The sequence below is a fragment of the Cajanus cajan genome, chromosome 5 (assembly GCF_000230855.2).
Source record: "Cajanus cajan strain Asha chromosome 5, NIPB_CcT2T_4, whole genome shotgun sequence".
In the NCBI taxonomy this organism is placed as follows: domain Eukaryota; kingdom Viridiplantae; phylum Streptophyta; class Magnoliopsida; order Fabales; family Fabaceae; genus Cajanus; species Cajanus cajan.
In genome coordinates this window covers 59,381,237-59,403,222 of record NC_138521.1, presented here as the reverse complement: position 1 = coordinate 59,403,222, position 21,986 = coordinate 59,381,237, and the positions used below count along the sequence as shown (strand labels likewise).

At 32.8% G+C, this 21,986-nt stretch overlaps 2 protein-coding genes across 5 annotated transcripts; both read right to left on the bottom strand.

The window, feature by feature from the left end:
* Positions 1–488: 488 nt before the first annotated feature.
* HIR1 (SPFH/Band 7/PHB domain-containing membrane-associated protein family) lies at positions 489–9,527 on the bottom strand. 4 transcript variants are annotated; one of them, XM_083075493.1, is made up of 7 exons: positions 9,349–9,527; positions 7,674–7,872; positions 7,117–7,237; positions 6,930–7,021; positions 6,742–6,838; positions 5,948–6,299; positions 489–5,647 (listed from the first exon to the last, which is right to left on the bottom strand). In XM_083075493.1, the coding sequence occupies exons 2-7, from the start codon at positions 7,860–7,862 to the stop codon at positions 5,641–5,643; spliced, it is 858 nt and encodes a 285-aa protein (XP_082931619.1). In that variant the 5' UTR covers positions 7,863–7,872; positions 9,349–9,527; the 3' UTR covers positions 489–5,640. The 4 variants fall into 4 exon arrangements, with proteins under 4 accessions (XP_082931619.1, XP_082931622.1, XP_082931620.1 ...); XM_083075496.1 differs by having other exon boundaries at positions 9,353–9,527; XM_083075494.1 differs by lacking the exon at positions 9,349–9,527 and adding an exon at positions 8,841–9,009.
* A 4,643-nt stretch (positions 9,528–14,170) lies between these two features.
* On the bottom strand, positions 14,171–18,997 carry LOC109809086 (protein NRT1/ PTR FAMILY 4.6). The gene is made up of 5 exons (XM_020372308.3): positions 18,722–18,997; positions 18,509–18,611; positions 18,078–18,295; positions 16,785–17,225; positions 14,171–15,509 (listed from the first exon to the last, which is right to left on the bottom strand). The coding sequence occupies exons 1-5, from the start codon at positions 18,722–18,724 to the stop codon at positions 14,529–14,531; spliced, it is 1,746 nt and encodes a 581-aa protein (XP_020227897.2). The 5' UTR covers positions 18,725–18,997; the 3' UTR covers positions 14,171–14,528.
* Positions 18,998–21,986: the final 2,989 nt, after the last annotated feature.

Here is a 21,986-nt window from a genome sequence, read left to right as displayed (position 1 = left end):
TCCGGGGGAAACTTGTAGCATAACTTCCTTTTTAATTTAATGGAGACAATGACGACTAGAAGCATTTTTCATTTGTGCAAAAAATGGAAGGTTAGAAAAAATAGTATGTAATTTAAGGTTAAATTACTTGGTTGGTACCAAAAATATTTGGAAATTTTCAAATAGTTCTCTAAACTAAAAAGAAAAAAAATGGATTATTCATCATGTAAATTTTTCTAATTAAGTCCCTAGCTCTAATGTTTTTAAAACCATTTCCTGTCAGTTTCAAGCCGACATAAACTAATACCAGGAATCTACTTTTTTAGTTTAAGACCAATTTAAAAAAAAAATAGTCCAGAAACCAGCTGAGTAATTTAATCTTAATTTAACAATTAGCATGAAGCACTCTCTAACGATATATAAGAAATTTCTTATATGCAACTTTCACAATCTAGAAAACTTGTATGTACATGGATACTTAATAGTTTAGTTATGCATGGTTCACAATATTGACAACAGAATACACAGTAATAATTGACTGCCTGAAAGTATCAATCAAACTGGCCCTCCAAAGATTTTGGCTAACAAATCAAACACTAAATTATTTCTTCTTACCATTTTAGTCCTCTATAAGAACAGATGTGGTAACATTTTAGATATTTGTGGGACTAGTCTGATAACAAATATCTTTATAAGATTAATGTGGTGATGCCATAATTTTTGGAGGACCGGTTTTTGTTGAGATTTCCGTTGAAGTACTTTTGTTATAATTGAAATTTCGTTTAATTCTATCAACGGTCTCAAACACGGCAAGTATACCGGCCGTTCAAGTAGTAAAAATATCGTATCCACAGGGATTAGAAGGTAATATAAGCATTTATTGACTATTCGTGACTAAAGAATAATTCCAATTTCATAGTTTGTGCAGTGAATGCAAAGTTGTGACTATTGGAATGAAAGCTGTAAATAAATATTGTTTTGTGAGTGGAAAAGGTAAGGAATGGTATTGTGGTATTGTGAGGTTGTGGGGGTCAGATTTCACCAAACGTAACACTAATGTATCCTTAATCTCTTGTTGAATTCATTGCTTAGTCAACCCATAAGTTTACTCAAACCTAATCCCTTAGAGCAAGAGCCTAGGTGCGGATATTGAATATCAATCCCTTGAGTACCCAATACCTACACCCGCATTACGGGCTAGGGTTTAAGACTACTAATGGGTCAAGCTCTATCCCTAGATACAATCACCACTAGGCATATGTTTCAGAACTAGTTTCAAAGGTTATTTTCCAATACCCATGGAACCTTAAATCATGCAAAGGGTGATCAATCCAAAGCAAGCATTAAGAATAGAAACATAAACAACAATGAATGAAACAACATGTATATATATCATAAAAACCGTAAGGATTACAATAGAATTCGTTGGTTACATCTAACCCCACAAAAATGGGTGAAACCACTCAACAAAGAGGGCAAATACAAAATAGAGATGGAAGAGGAAGTGAAGAACCGAAGGAAAGATCCGCACACGGACGATCCCAAGCCCTGGGAATCCCTTCCGCAGCTCCTGGAGGCGCCCAATGTGAGAATGGGGGTTTCTCCCCCGAAAATGGCTTCAAATACGAGCTTGGGGAGTCAGATTAGGGTTTCGCGCCCGGCGCATAAGTCTTCACGCCCGGCGCGGGGCCTTCCAGATACTCTCTGCCTTAGGACAAGCCCGGCGCAATTCACATTACGCCCGGCGCAATGGCTCCCAGAGGTGAGATACTTTGTTTTGCTCGCCTGGCGCGGATCACCTTGCGCCCGGCGCAGAACCTCTTCTCTGCTCCTTAGCTTCTTAGATTTCCAATCCTAAGAGTCTTCAACTTTCCACTCTTCCTCAATACCTGCACAAAAAATGAGGTGGATTAAGGTATTGTTAGATGAATTTGGGTTAGTTATATCTGCACACAAAATGAACCAAAAAGAGAACAATTATATTGCAATGGTTCAAAGGATGAGTGGAATTTGTTCAATAAGTCTCATCCAAAAAGAGGTAAAATTGAGACTTAACAACTCCCCCAAACTTAGAACCTTGCTTGTCCTCAAGCAAAAGGTAATTAATCTAGCAGATAACAAGTAATGCAAGTGAGTCAATTTCTACATCCTAGTTCACTTGTATATTCTTTTTCGCAAGCATGAACCTCAGATGAATTTCCGATCACAATTATTGCAATAGAACATGACAAGGTGCAAACAAAGGTTTCAAAAGAGATCAAAGAGCTGAGAAGAGTAATGACTATCTGTGTATGCATCCTCACTAGGAAAATGTTTCTCTCTATGCACACTAGTGTATCAGGGTGAGTGTTTCTCTCTAGTCTACTACTCACGCCACATAATTCAACTTTGCTCTTCGTTTCCAAATGAAACCAGTGGTAAAACAAATGCAGACACTTATCACAAGGTCTTTATTAGGGCAATCTGGGTCAAGCAGGGTCAAGCGGTAGCAGTTTTATGGTTTTTTTAAGGATTGAAGGTGCTATAGCTTAAGAGAGCAAATAAGATTTTACAATGATGTCCCTCTCCATACCCCATTACAACAATTTGGCACATGCCCTTTACCTGATCCAAGCCATTAGCCTTTATGAGATGCATATTTATATTTTTGCATCTTAATATTTTTGTTTTTGTTTTGCTTTGTTTTTCTCTTTTTTTTTTTTTTTTTTTTTTTTTTTTTTTTTTGTAATGGCTGACCACATACTTTCTTCTTCCTAAAGTTCCCCATTCTTCAACTCCCCCAAACTTATTTGATGTCATCAGTTTGCTCTCTTAACCAAAGCAAGGGTTATGGTTAATTTTTCATGGTTTGGGACAAGTGGAAGGTGTGGTGTTTAGGCTTAGAAAGGTATGGGTCAAGTGAAGAGTGGAGATGGCTTTTTGGCTTAGATGGTTAACAAAAGATGGAAATGTGAATGCCTTGATCATATAAGTGCACAACATAAGCAAACCACCAGGGAAACTCAAGCAAAGTCTATCATGCAACCTAAGTGTAGTTCACTCATAGGTGTTTTAGGCTCAAACCTCACCCGGCTATGCATCCACAAATTATCAAACTCAGCTCAGTTCTATGATCAACATTGAAACCCGTATGCAACTAGTCATGAACTAAAGATCTAATGTGATTTGAAAATGTCTAAGGTACACACACCATAAACATCAAGCAAACTATAATCCAGAATCGACCACAAGCAAAACAAGTATCAACAAGATTAAAAACCATGCTAAGGCAGACTATTCACAAAAAGAACCAACAGAGTAATCACCAAAAGACTATATATAAAAACAGTTAAATACTGAAAATAAAAGACAGAAAAGTAAATTGCAATAACAAAGGTAAACTAAGGTAGGCTCCATCTGCTTCCATCTATGGGGTCTGGTCATCATCATCAGCAGCTGCTCCACCATCATCACTCCATTAGCATCAGCAGCTCCACTCCCCCAAACTTAGGAGCCTGGTCCCCAGGCCAACCAGTATATGCTTGAAAGTCCTAGTAACCAGAAGTGGTGAAAGAGTATAATCATGAAAGAACATGGTGAGCATAAAAATTAAACACAGTGATGACCATGCAGTTATAACCAAGATGAAGAACATCCTTAGACCAAAATTAAGCACAACAAACAAACACAAAGAAGCATGATTGAAAATAGATAAACATGGGGTATCAGGAGAGTGCGCGCCGGGCGCGACACAGGCGCGCCGGACTTGTTATCAGTAAAAAAAAAAAATAATAGAGGTTTCAACTCTGATATCGCGCCGGGCGTGACTGATGTCGCGCTGAGCGCAATTCCAATTGTGCCCGGCGTGGTGGTTCCAGAGACCATAATTCGAGTCTTGCGCTGGGCGCGAGGTAAATCGCGCCGGGCGCGTAACCCTGATATGGTCAGTTTTGCCTAAATTTGCTTTGAAAGGAGGCCTTATAACCACCTGGAAACAGAGTTACCTCATCTCTCACTCTCCAAACAAAATGCACCCTATATTTACTCATTCAAACATGATTCAAACACTTAACAATTAACACAGACAACACATAACACAAACAACATGTAACACAAAACATATAACACAAAACACAACACATAATACAAAACAACACTTATAACACAGAACAACATGCAACAAAAATCTAAAACACAGTTCAGATCTCTGGGTTGCCTCCCAGGAAGCGCTTGTTTACTGTCCCGAGCCTGACGGTGACCAACTTGAAGTGCTCTGATTCTCCTTCTCCTCTTGTTGCTCTTGTTCCTTTTTGCCCCGTGTGCAATCTCATGATTGCTCAACAATGACTCAGAAGGATTGGTGAATCCAATTTGAGCAGTACCTTGCATACAAGAGAAAGCTGAAGACTAGAGTACACAGGTTAGCTCCAACAATTCATTGCTAACAAAGAATAACAAAAACAGTAAAGGATTAAATCACAAATAGCTATAAATACTAAATCGCCATTCTAGTCCCCGGCAACGGCGCCAAAAACTTGTTGAGATTTCCGTTGAAGTACTTTTGTTATAATTGAAATTTCGTTTAATTCTATCAACGGTCTCAAACACGGCAAGTATACCGGCCGTTCAAGTAGTAAAAATATCGTATCCACAGGGATTAGAAGGTAATATAAGCATTTATTGACTATTCGTGACTAAAGAATAATTCCAATTTCATAGTTTGTGCAGTGAATGCAAAGTTGTGACTATTGGAATGAAAGCTGTAAATAAATATTGTTTTGTGAGTGGAAAAGGTAAGGAATGGTATTGTGGTATTGTGAGGTTGTGGGGGTCAGATTTCACCAAACGTAACACTAATGTATCCTTAATCTCTTGTTGAATTCATTGCTTAGTCAACCCATAAGTTTACTCAAACCTAATCCCTTAGAGCAAGAGCCTAGGTGCGGATATTGAATATCAATCCCTTGAGTACCCAATACCTACACCCGCATTACGGGCTAGGGTTTAAGACTACTAATGGGTCAAGCTCTATCCCTAGATACAATCACCACTAGGCATATGTTTCAGAACTAGTTTCAAAGGTTATTTTCCAATACCCATGGAACCTTAAATCATGCAAAGGGTGATCAATCCAAAGCAAGCATTAAGAATAGAAACATAAACAACAATGAATGAAACAACATGTATATATATCATAAAAACCGTAAGGATTACAATAGAATTCGTTGGTTACATCTAACCCCACAAAAATGGGTGAAACCACTCAACAAAGAGGGCAAATACAAAATAGAGATGGAAGAGGAAGTGAAGAACCGAAGGAAAGATCCGCACACGGACGATCCCAAGCCCTGGGAATCCCTTCCGCAGCTCCTGGAGGCGCCCAATGTGAGAATGGGGGTTTCTCCCCCGAAAATGGCTTCAAATACGAGCTTGGGGAGTCAGATTAGGGTTTCGCGCCCGGCGCATAAGTCTTCGCGCCCGGCGCGGGGCCTTCCAGATACTCTCTGCCTTAGGACAAGCCCGGCGCAATTCACATTACGCCCGGCGCAATGGCTCCCAGAGGTGAGATACTCTGTTTTGCTCGCCTGGCGCGGATCACCTTGCGCCCGGCGCAGAACCTCTTCTCTGCTCCTTAGCTTCTTAGATTTCCAATCCTAAGAGTCTTCAACTTTCCACTCTTCCTCAATACCTGCACAAAAAATGAGGTGGATTAAGGTATTGTTAGATGAATTTGGGTTAGTTATATCTGCACACAAAATGAACCAAAAAGAGAACAATTATATTGCAATGGTTCAAAGGATGAGTGGAATTTGTTCAATAAGTCTCATCCAAAAAGAGGTAAAATTGAGACTTAACAGTTTTGCAGTTTATTCTGAAACAAAATCACAAAACACACTGTACAGAAATACAGATATACAACCACAGGCGCTATAGCTTTACCATACCCCCATACAAACCAAATACAAGATCTAGGTGGAGTAGAGGCTACCCATGAGAAGCCTGAAGAAGTCCATCACGAATTTGGGTAGCTACATCGCGAACAGCACCAGGTCCATGTGGAATGAACACAGCAGAAGACTTGGAGGCAGCACCAATTTCTTTCATAGTGTCAAAATACTGAGTGACAAGGACCATGTCCATGACATCTTTTGCAGTCGTCCCAGGTACATTAATTGAGAATCCAAGCACACTGTCTCTCAATCCGTCCACAATTGCTTGACGTTGGCGAGCAATACCCAGCCCAGAGAGATACTTAGACTCAGCCTCACCCTCGGCTCGTTTAATTAGCAAGATCTTCTCAGCCTCTGCCTTTTCATTAGCTGCCACCCTCAATCTTGCAGCTGATAAAGGGAAAATGCAGCAAAAAAAAACTAAGTCAATCCATGATCACAGTTAAGTTTGGATATAGCAATTGACAGAGGAACTAAGTGAATTATAAACACAATCAATCATTTGAGTTCGAAATTACACTCCATACAATATCTAGTTAATACCTAAGTCATACAAGATTGAGTTGATTGAATGAAGACAACCTGATCCATATTATATAGAGAAAATAACAAAAGGTCATGCCTAAATAAAATTTTCTGCAATAAATTAGATTTAGGATCTAATACTCAAGAAAAAAAAGCTTGCAGAGTACAAATAGCGGCATATACATGAGGAGAAAGGAAGAAAATATTAGTCATATTACTAAAAAAATAACTGACCCCTTCTGGAGTATAAATAAATTATTGGCAGAAAGTAGAAACTCAACATACAAGTTCTACTCATATAACATACCAGCGTTGATTTCATTCATAGCCCGCTTCACATGCTCATCTGGATCTATATCAACAATCAGTGTTTGAACAATTTCATACCCATAAGCTGACATAGCCTGTGAGCGCAATAAAGCATCAGATTCAAATTAACATAAATTCACAGTTCACCTTATAAGTAAATAATATTATTTAAAAAAAAAAAAAAACCTTCTCAAGTTCTTCTTCCACAGCTCTGGCAATTTCATTTTTCTGCTCAAAAGCATCATCCAAGTTGAGTTTTGGAACACTTGCCCTAATTACTGCAATGAGAATAGAAATTTCACCTTAGCAGATAAAATATGCTTAAACCAGTTATTGCAGGTTTCGCACTGTTACTCAGTATTACGGTTTATACCATCAAAAACATAGGCTTGAATTTGGGTCTTAGTATTGCTAAGTTTGTAAAAAGCATCATTGGCCTTCTCTGCCAGGGCACGATATTGAATCGAAGCAACAACATTGACAAAGACATTATCCTGTAAGCAACAAATATAAGAAACATATACAGAGTAACATGGATAGATTGAACTGAAAGAAGCCAGTACTAGTGAAAGAGCCAATGAACATACAACAACAACCAAGCCTTTTCCCACTAGGAAGAGTCAGCTACATAGACTAAATGATGTTCTATTGAAAATCCTGTCTGTAGACAAATCATTGACCTTCAAATTCTTTTTATTAGTTTGCCTATAGTTTTTCTAGGTCTCCCTCTACCTCAAGAAATAGGACTACCCTACAGCTGACAATAAACTTAAAGGATTCAAATTAACAAAGCACAAGAATGACAACCAAATACACATTGATAAAAATTGAAAAATGTCCATGCCAAAAAGAAAGTGTTTACGGCAATTAAAGAGGATGAAATGACTTAAAAAGATTTGGTTATAGTCGAAGTGCCAGACAATAACAAACCTTTGTCTTGGTCTCACATCGAAGATCCAATTGCTGTAACCGAAGAGACAGATGACCTGCAAGTTGTTTTCCAAGGAACCATGGCATGCAATGGCATCCTGGCTGAAGCACCTTCTCAAATCGTCCAAATCTTTCTTTTATAGCCACCGTAGATTGATCAACTTGCACACAACAAAAAAGATTCCCCATTTTCTTTTAACTGCGATGTTCAAATGTATCAGCATATCATTAACTCGACAAGATAAAGGATACTTGAGGATGATAATTAAGGCATGCATGAACAGAATAGAAAAGTGAAGGATTTTGTCAAAACACCAACAGCCAATACAAGCTACGCAGTACGTATAGTCATAAGGTCAACTGCAAATTATTTAACACATTCCAATGGCAAAACCAACTGTAAAATACTAAAATCTATCGATACTCATGGAGTCACAGTCCTGAACAAGAGAGAAACCAGTTTTCATACCAACAGAAGTCCAACAAACCTCTACTATTGCACTTCTTATTTAATTTGTATATCAGTGCACTAGAAGTCAGCGCACTATGGTTGAAGATGAAAAGGTTTTGGAAACTACAGTATTATATCAAGGAAACATCGATTGAGTTATTTCTACAAGCTATTAATGAAGGGCGTGTAATATGCATACGGTACAAGTGTTTAACCATTTAAAAGGATGACCAAAATTTATACTTAATTATACTGCAGAATTTGAGAATTTGAAGTAAAGAAAACACACAACCAGACAATAAAACTTGGTTACCATATTCTGTCACCAACAGTAGTCCCAAAATTATTATCATTGGCACAAAGCTAGACAAGTATTTATTTGAAAGAAAAAAGAAAAAAAATTAGAAAAAACAAAAACAAAAACAAAAGCAACAGTTAACTGGGCAAAAAAATAAAAAACAATTGGACAAAACAAAGGCAGTATCAGAAAGTCTTGCCAAGTTAATAATTCACCTCATAAAAGATTACTGAACAATCTGGAATTCATCGTCACTAGTTATGAAACCATGTAGTAAGATCATTCAACTCTCCAAGCAATAACATAATTAGATACTCAAACCTCATGTAATGGATACACGCACCACATCAAACACATCTAGAATTAGACATAGAAAAGTTACAACTTAAGCAAAATACAGAGAGAAACAGAATGGCACCTCAAAGATAGAGGCTTCGAAAGTAAAGCTGACTTGGGGGAGCTCTTGCTTAAATTATAAGCAAGTGGCTCTTGAACACTGAGTCAGAGAGTAGACAAATAAGAGCTATCCTTGATATATTCACCACCACCATTAATCATGATGTATTTGTTTTAACCATATAGCCATAGGCATACAAAATACAATTTATATATTGCCTGTTAGAAACTCAGAAATTGCAAGGTAACTGGCTTGACAAACCTATCACATTCAAGGAAATTCTAGCTATCATAGTTGTCATGCTGATACAACCTAGAAAAGTATATATTAGCTTTATTTAATTTATGTGTGGGTCAAGGGATCACAAGGTCCAACCATAAAAATATATAAATAATTAGCCAAATGGGTAAACTCTAACATTCATGCATCTACACTACACACAAACTATGCAGAGTTTGGAAGCAACCAACAAAGTTCAAAACCTGAAATTGAATTGCAGTGGTAAAAAAAACTATGAATTAATTATTACCTACAATTCAGTTTTGCTCAATCGATCAATTGACCCTCCAAAACAACCCAAGAACTGTACAGTTCAAAATTTCGGATAACTGGATTTACAAAGTGCAGGTCAACAAAAGACGACTTCAAAACCAATTTTCACTGAGAACGCGAGAAACCTCGAAGTTAGCATGAATGGGATAATAATATAGAAAAATGATAAAATTACTATAACTAGTGTGCGAAAAAGGAAAAAAAAAAAAAAGAAAAAAAAAAGTGTACTGTTAATATAACCTCTATAGATTCATTAACAAAAATAAATTTTGCCCCCAAAAAAATGATTAATAATAAATGTGAGATTTTAGCTTTGTTGTAGAGCCAACTCTTATTTTTTTAATCTTAACTCACTATTGTTGGATTCTGTCATTTCAAGAATTTCAACAATTTTAAGAATACTTAAACAACTTGAACCTTTCCCAATTGTGTAGTGTTAGGTTTATTCAAATTTCCGAGGGGTTGTCAAAAGTTTGATTCAGTGTCTCAAATGTATGTATTATATTATAAATTATAGATTTTGAAGTAATTAATACGTAAAAATAAAATATAGTATTTCAATACTTGTTTATCACAACAAATATATTAAATATATAGTAAATTTATTTACTCTTTTTTTTATCACAAATAAAGGCAGTTTCAAAAAATATTTTAATTTTAAGCTCTTAAAATAATATCGAAATGATAAGTTATAAAGATATTATCGATTAGAACAAGTGTCTTTTACAAAAAAAAATTATGATTTGCTAAAGAGATAAAAAAAAAATCACTAGAGTTAGCCTAATAATTAGATGTAGAGAGGTTAGAATAATTAGAAGCATGAAGACTTATATTCAATCTTCATTGCGACTATTTTTGTAATTTTTCCTATTTTTATAAAAAAAAATAAAAAAAAAACTAAAGAAATTTGCAAGAAAAAAAAATTAGTGTAAGTATTTGAAGTTGCAAGGACAAAAACATTTGCTTAAGAATAAAAAGACTTTAGTAAAAAGATACTAGTAATAATTTGAAAATTTTAGTTTCATGAAACTTTGTACTAATAGAACACTTGGTGTTTTACCAAGAAAGGTATAACCTCTAAATTGAGACAAATTTGTATAAAATTCTTTATGATCATCTTTCTATCTTTATCTCCTTTGTTTAGTAACCTTTAGGGAGTTAACATTGTCATAAAAATATTGATTTTTTTAAATAAATATATTATATAGAATTAAGTTAATAATTTTATATGTATCTAATCCTATTACATAAATTTGGATAATAATAAATTAGTTTATCAATACAATCTAATATATATCTATCTTGTTATTCTTAGATAATAATAAATTAGTTTATCAATACAACCTAATATATATAGATCTTATTATTCTTGTTAATTTTGTGTTGTGTGAAACATGATTTTAGTTGTTAATGTCAACGAAAACTTGAATTAATTATGTATTTTCTTTCAAAATTTTAAAATATATTAATATTTAATTCATCTATTAAATTATTCAACTCGATTCAATTCAATTATTTTTAAATTAGATAAATTACTTAAAAAATGTGAACTTAACCTGACTCAAATATATCTAATTAAATTTAATCTTAAAATAAGTGAAACTTAATTTAACACAACCCAATTACACCTTTAATAGAGGTATACATAGTTGGTATGCTATTTGAATAATCTTTTATCTTGTTAAAATTATAAATTACATATATAATATAAATATTTTTTTCTACTAGCCTTTGGTATTATTTAAAATTATTTACTGTACTATTATAGAGAAAAGTGTGGCACAATTGTACAACACCATTCTCCAACTACGTGCCTACAACTCCTCGGTACTAACAAAATCATTTTAACTTGGTTAATTTTTAATTCCATCTTTTCCTTTTGTTTGCTTAACCAAGGCATTGCCCTGCCTTTCATCTTCACAACACCTCACTTCTCTCAATATTTCTCATTCTTATGTGTTGTTTATTTTTCTTTGTTGCACTTCTCATCTTCCGTTCGTACATATAGGCCCTCGTCATTCTTACATTTTTCATCTTTCATTGCTACACTTTTCACTATCAAATGGAACACCATCTTTCCCATTTTTCACCTTTACCAATTCAACCTTGAATTAAAGCATACTAATTGAAAAACAAGTCGCAAGTTGACATATGCTCAAACTAATTCATGATTTTTCTACTAAATTGAGATGACACGATTTGCTTCATGGTGGTGATGAGAATTCTTAATGACTTAAGATCATTTTACAATTCTTTGATTGGTTATTTTATGGTATTTGTTTGAGGGAAATATTTTATGAAGATTATTTTTATAAGGTTATTACACAAACATACTCCACAATGATGAGATATTGTCCGCTTTGGGCCTTAACCCTCACGGTTTTACTTTTGGTCATCACCCAAAAGGTCTCTCAATCATTGAAGTATGTTTATGCTATATAAGTTGTTATTTCTTATCTTATTTTATCGATGTGAGACTTGTTTGTATCTCAATACTCTATAATATATGGTGTGTGTGGTTGCATTCGAATTCAGTTGTTAATTGTTTCTATAACGTTCAATTGTTGGTTATGTTGGGGTTTTTCAATTCCTTGGTTGATGTATTTTGGGGTTGATTTTTCATTTTTTAAATATTTTTTTCACTTTTTATATTTTTTTATATCACAAATTTTACTCATGCTAAGTAAGATCATTAAAGTTTTTATCTAAAATAATATAATTGTATATTTAAAATTTAAACTCAAAATTATTGATTAAATTCAAATAACTTCATAATAATTGATAACGTGCTCGTTTATAAGAACCTAATTTTTATAGGAGAACCATTTTACACATACGTCAAAATGAAAGAATTATTGGTTGCTGTAAGAACTCTAAGAATCACTCAAAGAACTAGCTAGTTAGAATTAGATTAAGAACAAATAATGTGAGCTCAAAGATCAACGATAATTAAAATATATGAGAATTAAGTTTACACACGAAATGTCATATAATAAATGAAAATTGGAATCCATCACTCTCGTGCTTTTCTTTTCATTCTCAGCCCTTGAAGTTTAATTAGGTATCACACAATTCGTGTGATATGCTATTCCTTGAGCATCATTCTCATTCTTTTCAAATATCTTTTTTTTATATTATTTTTTGTTGAAATATCTCATTTACAAAATAGTTACCAACTGAAAAATTTGAACATATATCACAAAATGATTTAATGAAAATTGATATTTTACATTATACTGCATGACTTTCACAAGTCATGACGGGTGACACATTTAGCATTTCTTGTTTGATATTATATATCATTTGGTTTTTTTTTTAATGTTTTTGAAAAATATTTGCATGTGTGTGTGTATAATTTCATTATTCTTATATATGATAAACTTTTTTATTTTATTCCTCTATAAAATAAATAAATTGATCCTTTTAGATTTTTTCTTAATTTAGTTAGAGTTTATATTCACATATAGTGCTAGTCTAAAAAATATATAATATTAACCAGTTATAAACATATATTCTAAGAAGATGTTTAATAAACTTTTCGTGTATGGTGATATGAATGAATTAAGGACACTGTAAAAAAAATATTTACACTATCAGCATAGTTAATTAAATTCATTTAGTTAATTTTGTGCATGGATATATCAAATTAAGTTTATATATATATATATATATATATATATATATATATATATAATATGATGGAAAAATTAGTCTTTATAGTGGAAAAGAATAAAGAATAATTATATGTGAAACAAACAATTTAAAAACAATTTTCATAATAAAGACTATATTAAAAATAATCATTCAGAGAAGTAATTTTAATCAAGTAAAAATTTAAAATTATATATATATAGAGAGAGAAAGAAAAAAAGAAAGAAAGAGAGAGAGAACCATCTTAGAGGATAAAAATCACTAAAAATGAGATTTTTTTCAATTTGAAATCTACTTATTGCTAAATTACATAAATAGAAATGGATTCTCTTTTCCACCTTTTTCAAGACGTAAGGAACTTGCCAAAACACTATTAATTTATGATTCAATAGTTACGTGTTAAATTATATTTAAATTGGAATTAATAAAAATAATTTAATAATACATAAAATAAAATTCAAAAATATATAATATCAAAACTTTATAAAATTAAAAATAAAATATCATTTTATACTGTCTAGCTTACATTTAACTTAAGTACATATATAAAATCTAAATTAAATATAATACTTGATTTTAACTTTTAATAATGCACAACAAGATCTACTAATTTATATTATAGAATAAAAAGGAAAATGAGAAATATCTCGAGTTGATTTTTCATTTTTTAAAGAAGAAATAAAAAGGACATACTAAATATATATATATATATTTATTTTATCAATTATTAATGATCTCTTTTTTTTTTATTATCATTTTTTAATATTAAAATTATAATGACAGTACTAAGATTTGAATTTAAAATCATGTGTGTATATTTTGTCTTTTTTTTTATTGATTTTATTTTTTTATTCTTTTATTGATTCTTATCAATATTGGTTCTGTAATTTATTTGGACCAAACATTAATAAAGCTGGTTAATCGAATTTCTGATAATAAAAAAAAAGTAGGGATGTAATTTCTTTTTCTTTTTCATAATGAACTAAAATACCTCTTTTTTCTCCTTCAATATTTTGAAAGTCAGGGATATGTATTTCTTTTTTTTCTTTTCCCTTTTCATTCCATCATTATAAACCTCTAAATAATAATAAGATGTTAAATCCATTTCATCACCATTAGATGTCCAAAACCAAATAAAGCAAGCACACTTGCATGAAAACCCAAAAGGAGAATTTAAGATTTACATAGAACCATGAAATCTGATTTTGACGACATCATCATGCATATTCATAATGAGCAATGGATTAATTTAATTAAAACTAAAAATATTGGTACACTGCGCACCAGGTAATAGTACGTAGAATAGAAGGTAGCTGCACCAACATTGGTCTATGCGCATGTGTAGCTCATGAACATGAAGCAGGTAAATGAGGTTGAGTAAGGGGTCACTCTACCTCACTCGTTATTTCATCATATATGAGACTACGAAAGGCTTAGGGCGGTTAATTATTAAGTTACAAGAAGAAGTAGTACACATTTGTACGTACTACGTAGGTTTGTTCCATTCTAGAATCCATGCTTTGTTGAATATCTATATTTGTAGGAAGTGGCCCAGAAGAGAAAATGAATGAAGTTGAGTCCACTAAGCACACACATCAACCAGTAAAACCTCTCAAGGTGATAGTGATTCAAGTTGGCACCTAAGAGCCATGGTGTGTGTCCAAAAGCTCCTGTGGCCTTATTGATGACGGACACAAGAACTGAGCTGAGGAAGTACCCCATGGCCAGTGAGGCCCATGAAAGTGCTGTGGCCAAAGACCTCATGCTCCATGGTGCCTCTGTGAAGAAGAACTCCATCATGCCAGCCAAGGTGAAAAGATCAGCTGAGCCAAGAAAAATGTACTGCAAAGCCACCCAAAGGAATGTTATGGGAAGGGGTTTGGTTGAGTCTAGTAAACCAAGTTTAGAAGCTGTTTTCTTTCTCTTGGTTTCCACCAAAGCTGCCACAGCCATTGCCACAATGGAGAGAAACAGGCCTGTCCCTATTCTTTGTAGGTGTGTGATCCCCATTTCGGTTTTGGTGGCTTTTCTAGCAAATGGAAGAATGATGTCGTTGTAGAGTGGGGCAATGATCATGATGAAGAGGACAGGGAACACAGGAAGAGAAGCTGGTGGGACCTTGAAGGAACCAAGCATGGTGTTCATGGTGGCTGATTGGTGGACTGAGAAGGTTGATAGCTGAGCTAGGCAGCAGTTTAGCATTATGGTGGACATGAATATGGGAAGAATCTTTATCACAATCTTCACCTCTTCCACTTCCTTAACTGTGCACTCTAACATTGGGTGAACCGGTTCCATCATTGCTTTGTTAAGGAATTTAAGGTTTGAAGTTAGAGTTTGGCTTTGGTCTACCACCTCTTTTCTAGTGTTAATTTTTTCTCCTCCATCATCCCTTTCAGTTTCATGGGATGGACTTGTGGGCATGCTTATGACAGCATTGCTTGAATTCCTGGCTTTGCAGTTGTTGCAAATTGCTGCAACGAGAACCTGTCAGCATACCAAATTCAAAGCAGCTTCTTTAGTTTTCCTTTTTACTAGTCCACTAGCAATATCTTTACTTTGACCATCTGTTATTTCTTTTAAGGAAAAAAAGAGTATATATGCACCGAGTACTCAATAAAACAAAAAACAAAAAGTGCTTAACAAATACGACTTTCGGTAACATTGGAAAAATTTTAGTTAATCGTATATAAATAAATGTTATTAATTTACTTTTATATCATATATATTATTAGATGTTATATATACTTATGCTATTAAAGACTTTTAATAGAATTTTTATACAATTATATATAAATATTGTTAATTTACTTTTTACAACATTTTTATATGATTTGATAATATTTTTTAAAATGCTGATATTTTTATAATATTTTAATAATATCACTAAGTTTTAATTGACTTTATAAAATATTTATTAGTTTTAATATAAATATTTATATTATTTATCTTTTATTATTCTTAGCCCTTAAGAATTCTTTAAGATCGAAAATATTCTAAATTAATCATCATCAAATCTATATTAAATATCAAAACTTATTGATCTTCACTCTAATTATATATATTTTTTATATATTATTTATTTACTCGATATGAGACTTTAATTTTGTTAAATAATTAGAGATGAGAGAAATACATTTTTTATGAAATATTTCTTTACTTGATGTAAGACTTTAATTTTAGAAATAATTAAAAATAATAATATTAAGATAAAAAAATATCACTTTATTTATAATAACATTTTTTAAAGGAAAAAATTAAAAAATATTTTATATATTTACTCAATCAATAATAATATTTTAATAAATATAAATAAATAAATGTTACTAAAGAAATAAAATATAATAGTAACTATTATCCAATCACATACCATCATATATAATATATATTACCTTTTAAAATAATTATCTTAAAAGTAATGACTTTAATTGCATATTTCAATAAATCGTCAAATATCATATTTTGATAAAAAAAATTTATAAATACTTTCAAAAGATTAAAAAAAAAAATAAAGGACGAAAAAATGAATCCAACTTTTTTTTTATAAGATAAAATTAACTTATGTAAGTAAATTTTGTAAGAAATCTTATTTGAAAGTTAAAATAAAATTAATATGCACTTAAATTTTACAAGAAATTCACTCATCTAACTTACATGAATGTTAAGGTAAATAAAGTTGATTTTACTTTACTTGAGAACCTCAATCAAGTTACTTTTTAATAAGTAATTATACAGAAATTTATGCAACAAGTCTATGTATACCTTGAACATGGATGTGATGGGGCTTCCTGCTGGAATCTTGGTCCTGTACTTGTGTGAACCAAGAAGAAACACTGGAATGGAGAGAAGTATTAATGCAGTTGAGACTCCTAAACCCCACTGCCATCCCTTGTTGTCTTCAATCCATACCACAAAAGTTACTGCAATTAATGCACCACATGACAGGCTGAAAACAAAGTAATTGAAAAATGAAGATCTCTGCTTCCTTCCCTCTGGGGTATTCTCATCAAACTGCTCAGCTCCATGAGGAGGAAGTGAACCTTTTATACCTCCTACGCCAAGAGCCACTAGATAGAGGCCTGCAAATAGCATAACTGCGTCCCCACCATGAATGTTATGGCATGGACTGTGGGTCTTTCCCATAACACAGTGTGGTGGCTCCAGTGATGGCTTGTGAGCTTGTATTGTCAGCATTAATAAACCCTGTGTGTGTCCACCAACAAGTTCGACGTTCAAAATATATTAGCTCACATGGTAATTAATGAGCTTCAATTATTTGAGCAAGTTGACATATTTGATAAATCCTTGTTTCTTGGGTAAGTTTGTTCCATTTGATAAATAATCATATGATATGATTAAAGCTATTTTGAAAATTGGCTTTGGCTCAGTTGGAGGTTCATTTGTTTCACTGTTTTACACTGAAGAATAGTGATATGGTAATAACTCAGAGAACTTGGTTAATTGTGTCAAGGTTAAGCACGATTGAATCCTGCTTCCAGTTTTGTGTACCGGAATCTAATCGCAATGAATAATGATCATGAGTCCTTTGTCTTACTTCTCTTCTGTCATTTTTGTTTGAGTTGGTTGAGGATGGAAAAAGGGCCCCATCATGTGGGGATAGTACTGTACTATACAAGTGAAAGTCTACCAAAATCTTGACCATGTGCTTTGCCTCATGCCTGTAATTATTATTATCATTGCTAGATTCATTCTTCTAGAATTTACCCTCAAGATATTCCACTGGAGATTTCCCCCTTATTGGTAATTACCTACCTAGAAGCACAATCTATAGTTGGTAAAAGATTTTCCTTCCATGCTTCCACATATAATGACTGTGTTTATTAATAGGGTGTGATGTGTGGTGGCCACCCTCTATTTAGCTTCTCTTTTTTTTTTTTTCACTTTTTATTGTTGACATGTCACATGTGAGTGATATTCAAACACGTATTCCGATTAATTTGGAAGTGTTGAAGCTTTTTTTCTTGCAAAGCGAGTATACTAACTTGGACACATAAAGGAAAAGATAGAAGCTTAATAATTAAGATGGGAGCTTACCATGAATTCTATTGCAGCACTTATGAGATAGATGGAATAAGTGGTGATAAATGCATCAGCCAGAAACCCACCAAGAACAGCAAGGAGGAAGGATGTTCCCATGAAGTCAGTGACAATGTTGGCAGCGGTGGATGGTGAAAAGTGCATAAACTTGGATAGATATAAAACAAGGTTGCTTGCATTGGCAAGATATGCAAGGTTCTCCAATACCTCAGCGGCTGTGGTTTGCCATGTGGGAAAATTAGAAACATGTTATGTTATGCATGCATACTTAAAACTATATAGTAATTTTGTGAAAGAGAAAAACGATTAAAAAATATATAGCTAAAAGATTTCTAGGTTTCAACTTTCAAGTTATAACCTATATCATAACATTGTGGTCAGCAAATAGATCAGAAACAAGAAAAGTGTGGTCAGAAGACAGTACTTACCCAAAACAAAGGAAGCGGCAAGCATGCCACCATGATGTCCTCTTATGGCTGGTCTGTTCCTCCAATCTACATACCCTTCCCACACGTGCACCTGTGCTTCCTCCTAGAAGAGTTATCGCAGTAGTGTTAAAACCAACTAATGAAAGAGTGCTATACTAAAAACTAAGACAAAGAATAAGTCAACTGTAAAAATTATGAAACGAAGTTATATACCATCTCTAAGTTTTGTTATATCCGGTATTTTATCTTATTCTTAAATATGGAGGAGGGATTGATATGCTGGTGGTGGTAGCAGAATACTTGATCAAGAACACTTTCTATCATGTGGGAAGTGGTGAACAGAATCGCATTTATAGCGGAGGAAATGGAATTTCTGATAGAAGAGGAAAGGTCTAGAGTATTTGAAAGCAACCATTCATTCTCCTGGATCCTTTCCCCTTACATTAATGTTGATGTTGACGGTTTCTACCGTTACCTCTGTCTTTTCTTGGTTTCCTTTCATTTCTACATGGGAAAGAAGGCTTCTCTTGGTCAGTATATATACCTGATTAGAGTTAGCAAATTAGGATCAACTTTTCCACCTACAATAATTTGTTTTGAATGTTCTCATTTCTTCTATATGTTTCCTGTTTATTTAATTAGTTAGTTGCTTATAGAAAAGATAAGGTTAAAATAAATGGAAATGCCAATGATGGTACTCGATTAGAAATTTCAAAACAGGAGATCTAGATGTTGTGCATGGTGGGAGTTAAAGGTGGCGGTAGATAATTGCATGAAAAAACCATGCAGTTTAGTGTCATCATACTTAGCAATTGGTATGGACATTAAGGCACCGCAAGCTGAGACAAATATAGATAAACAAGTGGACAACATTATTGACAAAAGGTCATAGTTGCATGATGGTGAGCGTGAAGGTAAAGTTAGGAAGAAGCTTTCCTCAAGCATGTCCCACACCCCTCTTCCTCACCGTGTCTTTATGCTAATCTCAAAGATTTATGATTTGCCAACTTCACTCACCTTATGTACAACCCTTTCTGACCAATAGAAAAAAAGGGGACCATTTTGGAAATAAAATCCTAAAAACGCTCAATGTTTGAATTTGATTGTGACTATTATTTGTAGCTAGCAGGCCAGGCCAATGGAGGCTTGTGCAGGTCATGTGAATTTTGTCCCGTTTCAATTCCTTAATAGAGCTTTCAAGCTGTGTGTGGATCTTCTCAAATGGGTCATTAGATTTTGAACAGTAATAATAAGTACCAACCAATTCTATTGTATGGTATTCTTGATGGTTAGAGTGTGCGTGTATATAAGTATCCTTTATGGACCACACTCATGGGACCCTTTTACCTTTATCATAAAATATATATGTGGATGTAGGTCGGCAGAGTAATGTGGATGGCTGTTCGATCTATATGCGATCTCCAACTTGTGTGGCTAGGATCCCCATAACCATGGTCCACATGCCTCATGCCACCATGTAAACTAACTCCATTTATTGGTACTATGTAATAGTTCCTCCTCCAAGCTTATTATAAATATTTATTAGATAAAGCATAATTTATTAAGAGATGGGAGCACAAGGTCAAGGGGTATCCCTGCCCTTTACATCAAGATGCAGTTCTAGTTTTACAATAAGAAAATAGACACATTACAGAATTTGACCACCCCTATTAATAAGACATTGATGCTTTTTTAAGTTTAGCACCAACTTCTAACTTTGATCAACACCACCTCTTAAATAAAAGCTTGAATAGCAAATGATGTCTAATTAGTTGAACTGTATGAACTATTGTAAACTCGTTGATATCAAATTCGTTTTTTATGAATAAATTATCTGCAAACAGTAGTCTTTTGACCCCAAAAAAATGAACGGGGTTTTGTGGTAGAAAATTTAAGAATAAGGTAGTAGGTGAATTGCATGTAACTGTTGTTGCTTTTACATTTTGAATAATGGATGCTGTACTATACAGTCTATACCATCTTTCTGTCTTTTTGAATCCAACTCACTGACTCAACAGTCATAACTTAATGACTCAAGTGGATAACTTGGAATAAGATATCAAACAAAAAAGAAGATCGACATGTTTATGAGTTGAATAGTTAAGTTTTATCTAGAATTTTGTCGAAGTAATATATATATATATATATATATATATATATATCAATCATGAAAGTAAATAATGAAAATATATGTGAGATTTTTCCATTGTCATAATTAAATTGTTAGAAAAAGTAAGTTGTGTAGATAAGTGGTATTTGCTTATTAGCTTAGTTATATTTTGTTACTTGTTGTACCTAATCAGGAGTTAATCAGTTTTAGTACTTAAGTATTTGTTATAAACACTTTCAATGTGTGCAAATTTGAGTTCATAACTTAAATATATCATATTAGTTTTTGTCTCTTTTTATGAGTGATGCTACAAAATTTTTAATCTAAATCCCTAGATTTTGTTTAATTATATACCTTTGTTTTTCATGTTCTATTTTCAACATAGTATCAAGAGTTTGTTGATTTTTAAGGCCTATGAGAGTGAAGGAAAAAAAATGAAAATCAACAAAAAAAAATTCATACAAAAAAACTTTTAAACACAAAAATGTCTTCTAGCAGTAGTTCTTTATCTCTACTCCCTATATTTGTAAGTGAAAATTATCACTTGTAGGCAGCAAAAATGAGAAATTATCTTTGAGCTCAAAATTTGTGGGTTATAGTGAAAAATGGAAGTAATTCACCTCCATTAACAAAAAATAAAAAAATAAAAACCAACAATAGCTTAAATGAGGAGTCATAATGATGAAGTAGCAAAAGAAGGAAGAGCTCTTATCATTATAGAAACAACACTATATAATGATGTATTTATCAAGATTCTAACTCTTGAAACTGCAAAAGAGACATAGGATAAGCTACAAGAGGAATTCCAATGGAGAAAAGAACGAAAAAAATGCAAATGTTGAACTTAAGGAGAGAGTTTGAAAATGTAAAAATGAAAGAAAGTGAAATTGTCAAAGATTTTACTGATAGACTTTTGAAGGCTGTTACCTAAATCAGATTATTTAGTGAAAAACTTAGTGATCAAAGAGTTGTGAAATTTTTTTTGATTTGTCTTTTAAAAATGTTTGAATCCAAAATATCCTCTTTTATTTATTAACTTAGTCATATATTATTATTTATTTTATCCCATCAAGAGTTAGTTACTTTTAGTGTTTAAATACTTCTTATAAATACTTTTAATATTTATAAAATTGAATTTATAATTCAAATATATTATATATTTTTTATCTCTTTTTAGTGAGATGTCGCAAATTTTTTAATCTAAATTTCTATATTTTGTTTAGATATATATATATTTTTTATATTCTATCTTCAAAATTACTCGTATCTTAGATCAAAAATCAAAACAAGTGTGGATATGGGATAGCATTAATTAGAAATAATTAAGTGTGGATATTATTGTGTGAGGAAATACGAACCAATGGTTGC

Bases quoted from the DNA above. Each gene is read 5' to 3' on its own strand.
- HIR1 (XM_083075493.1), bottom strand. From the start codon at position 7,862: ATGGGGAATCTTTTTTGTTGTGTGCAAGTTGATCAATCTACGGTGGCT. The intron at 7,238-7,673 runs GTTTGTTATTGT...TGTTGCTTACAG, and splicing joins GATGTGAGACCAAGACAAAG to GATAATGTCTTTGTCAATGT. The intron at 7,022-7,116 runs GTATAAACCGTA...TTCTCATTGCAG, and splicing joins TCAAGCCTATGTTTTTGATG to TAATTAGGGCAAGTGTTCCA.
- LOC109809086 (XM_020372308.3), bottom strand. The intron at 17,226-18,077 runs GTAAGCTCCCAT...GGACACACACAG, and splicing joins GTGCTGCAATAGAATTCATG to GGTTTATTAATGCTGACAAT. The intron at 15,510-16,784 runs GTATACATAGAC...GTATGCTGACAG, and splicing joins CCATCACATCCATGTTCAAG to GTTCTCGTTGCAGCAATTTG.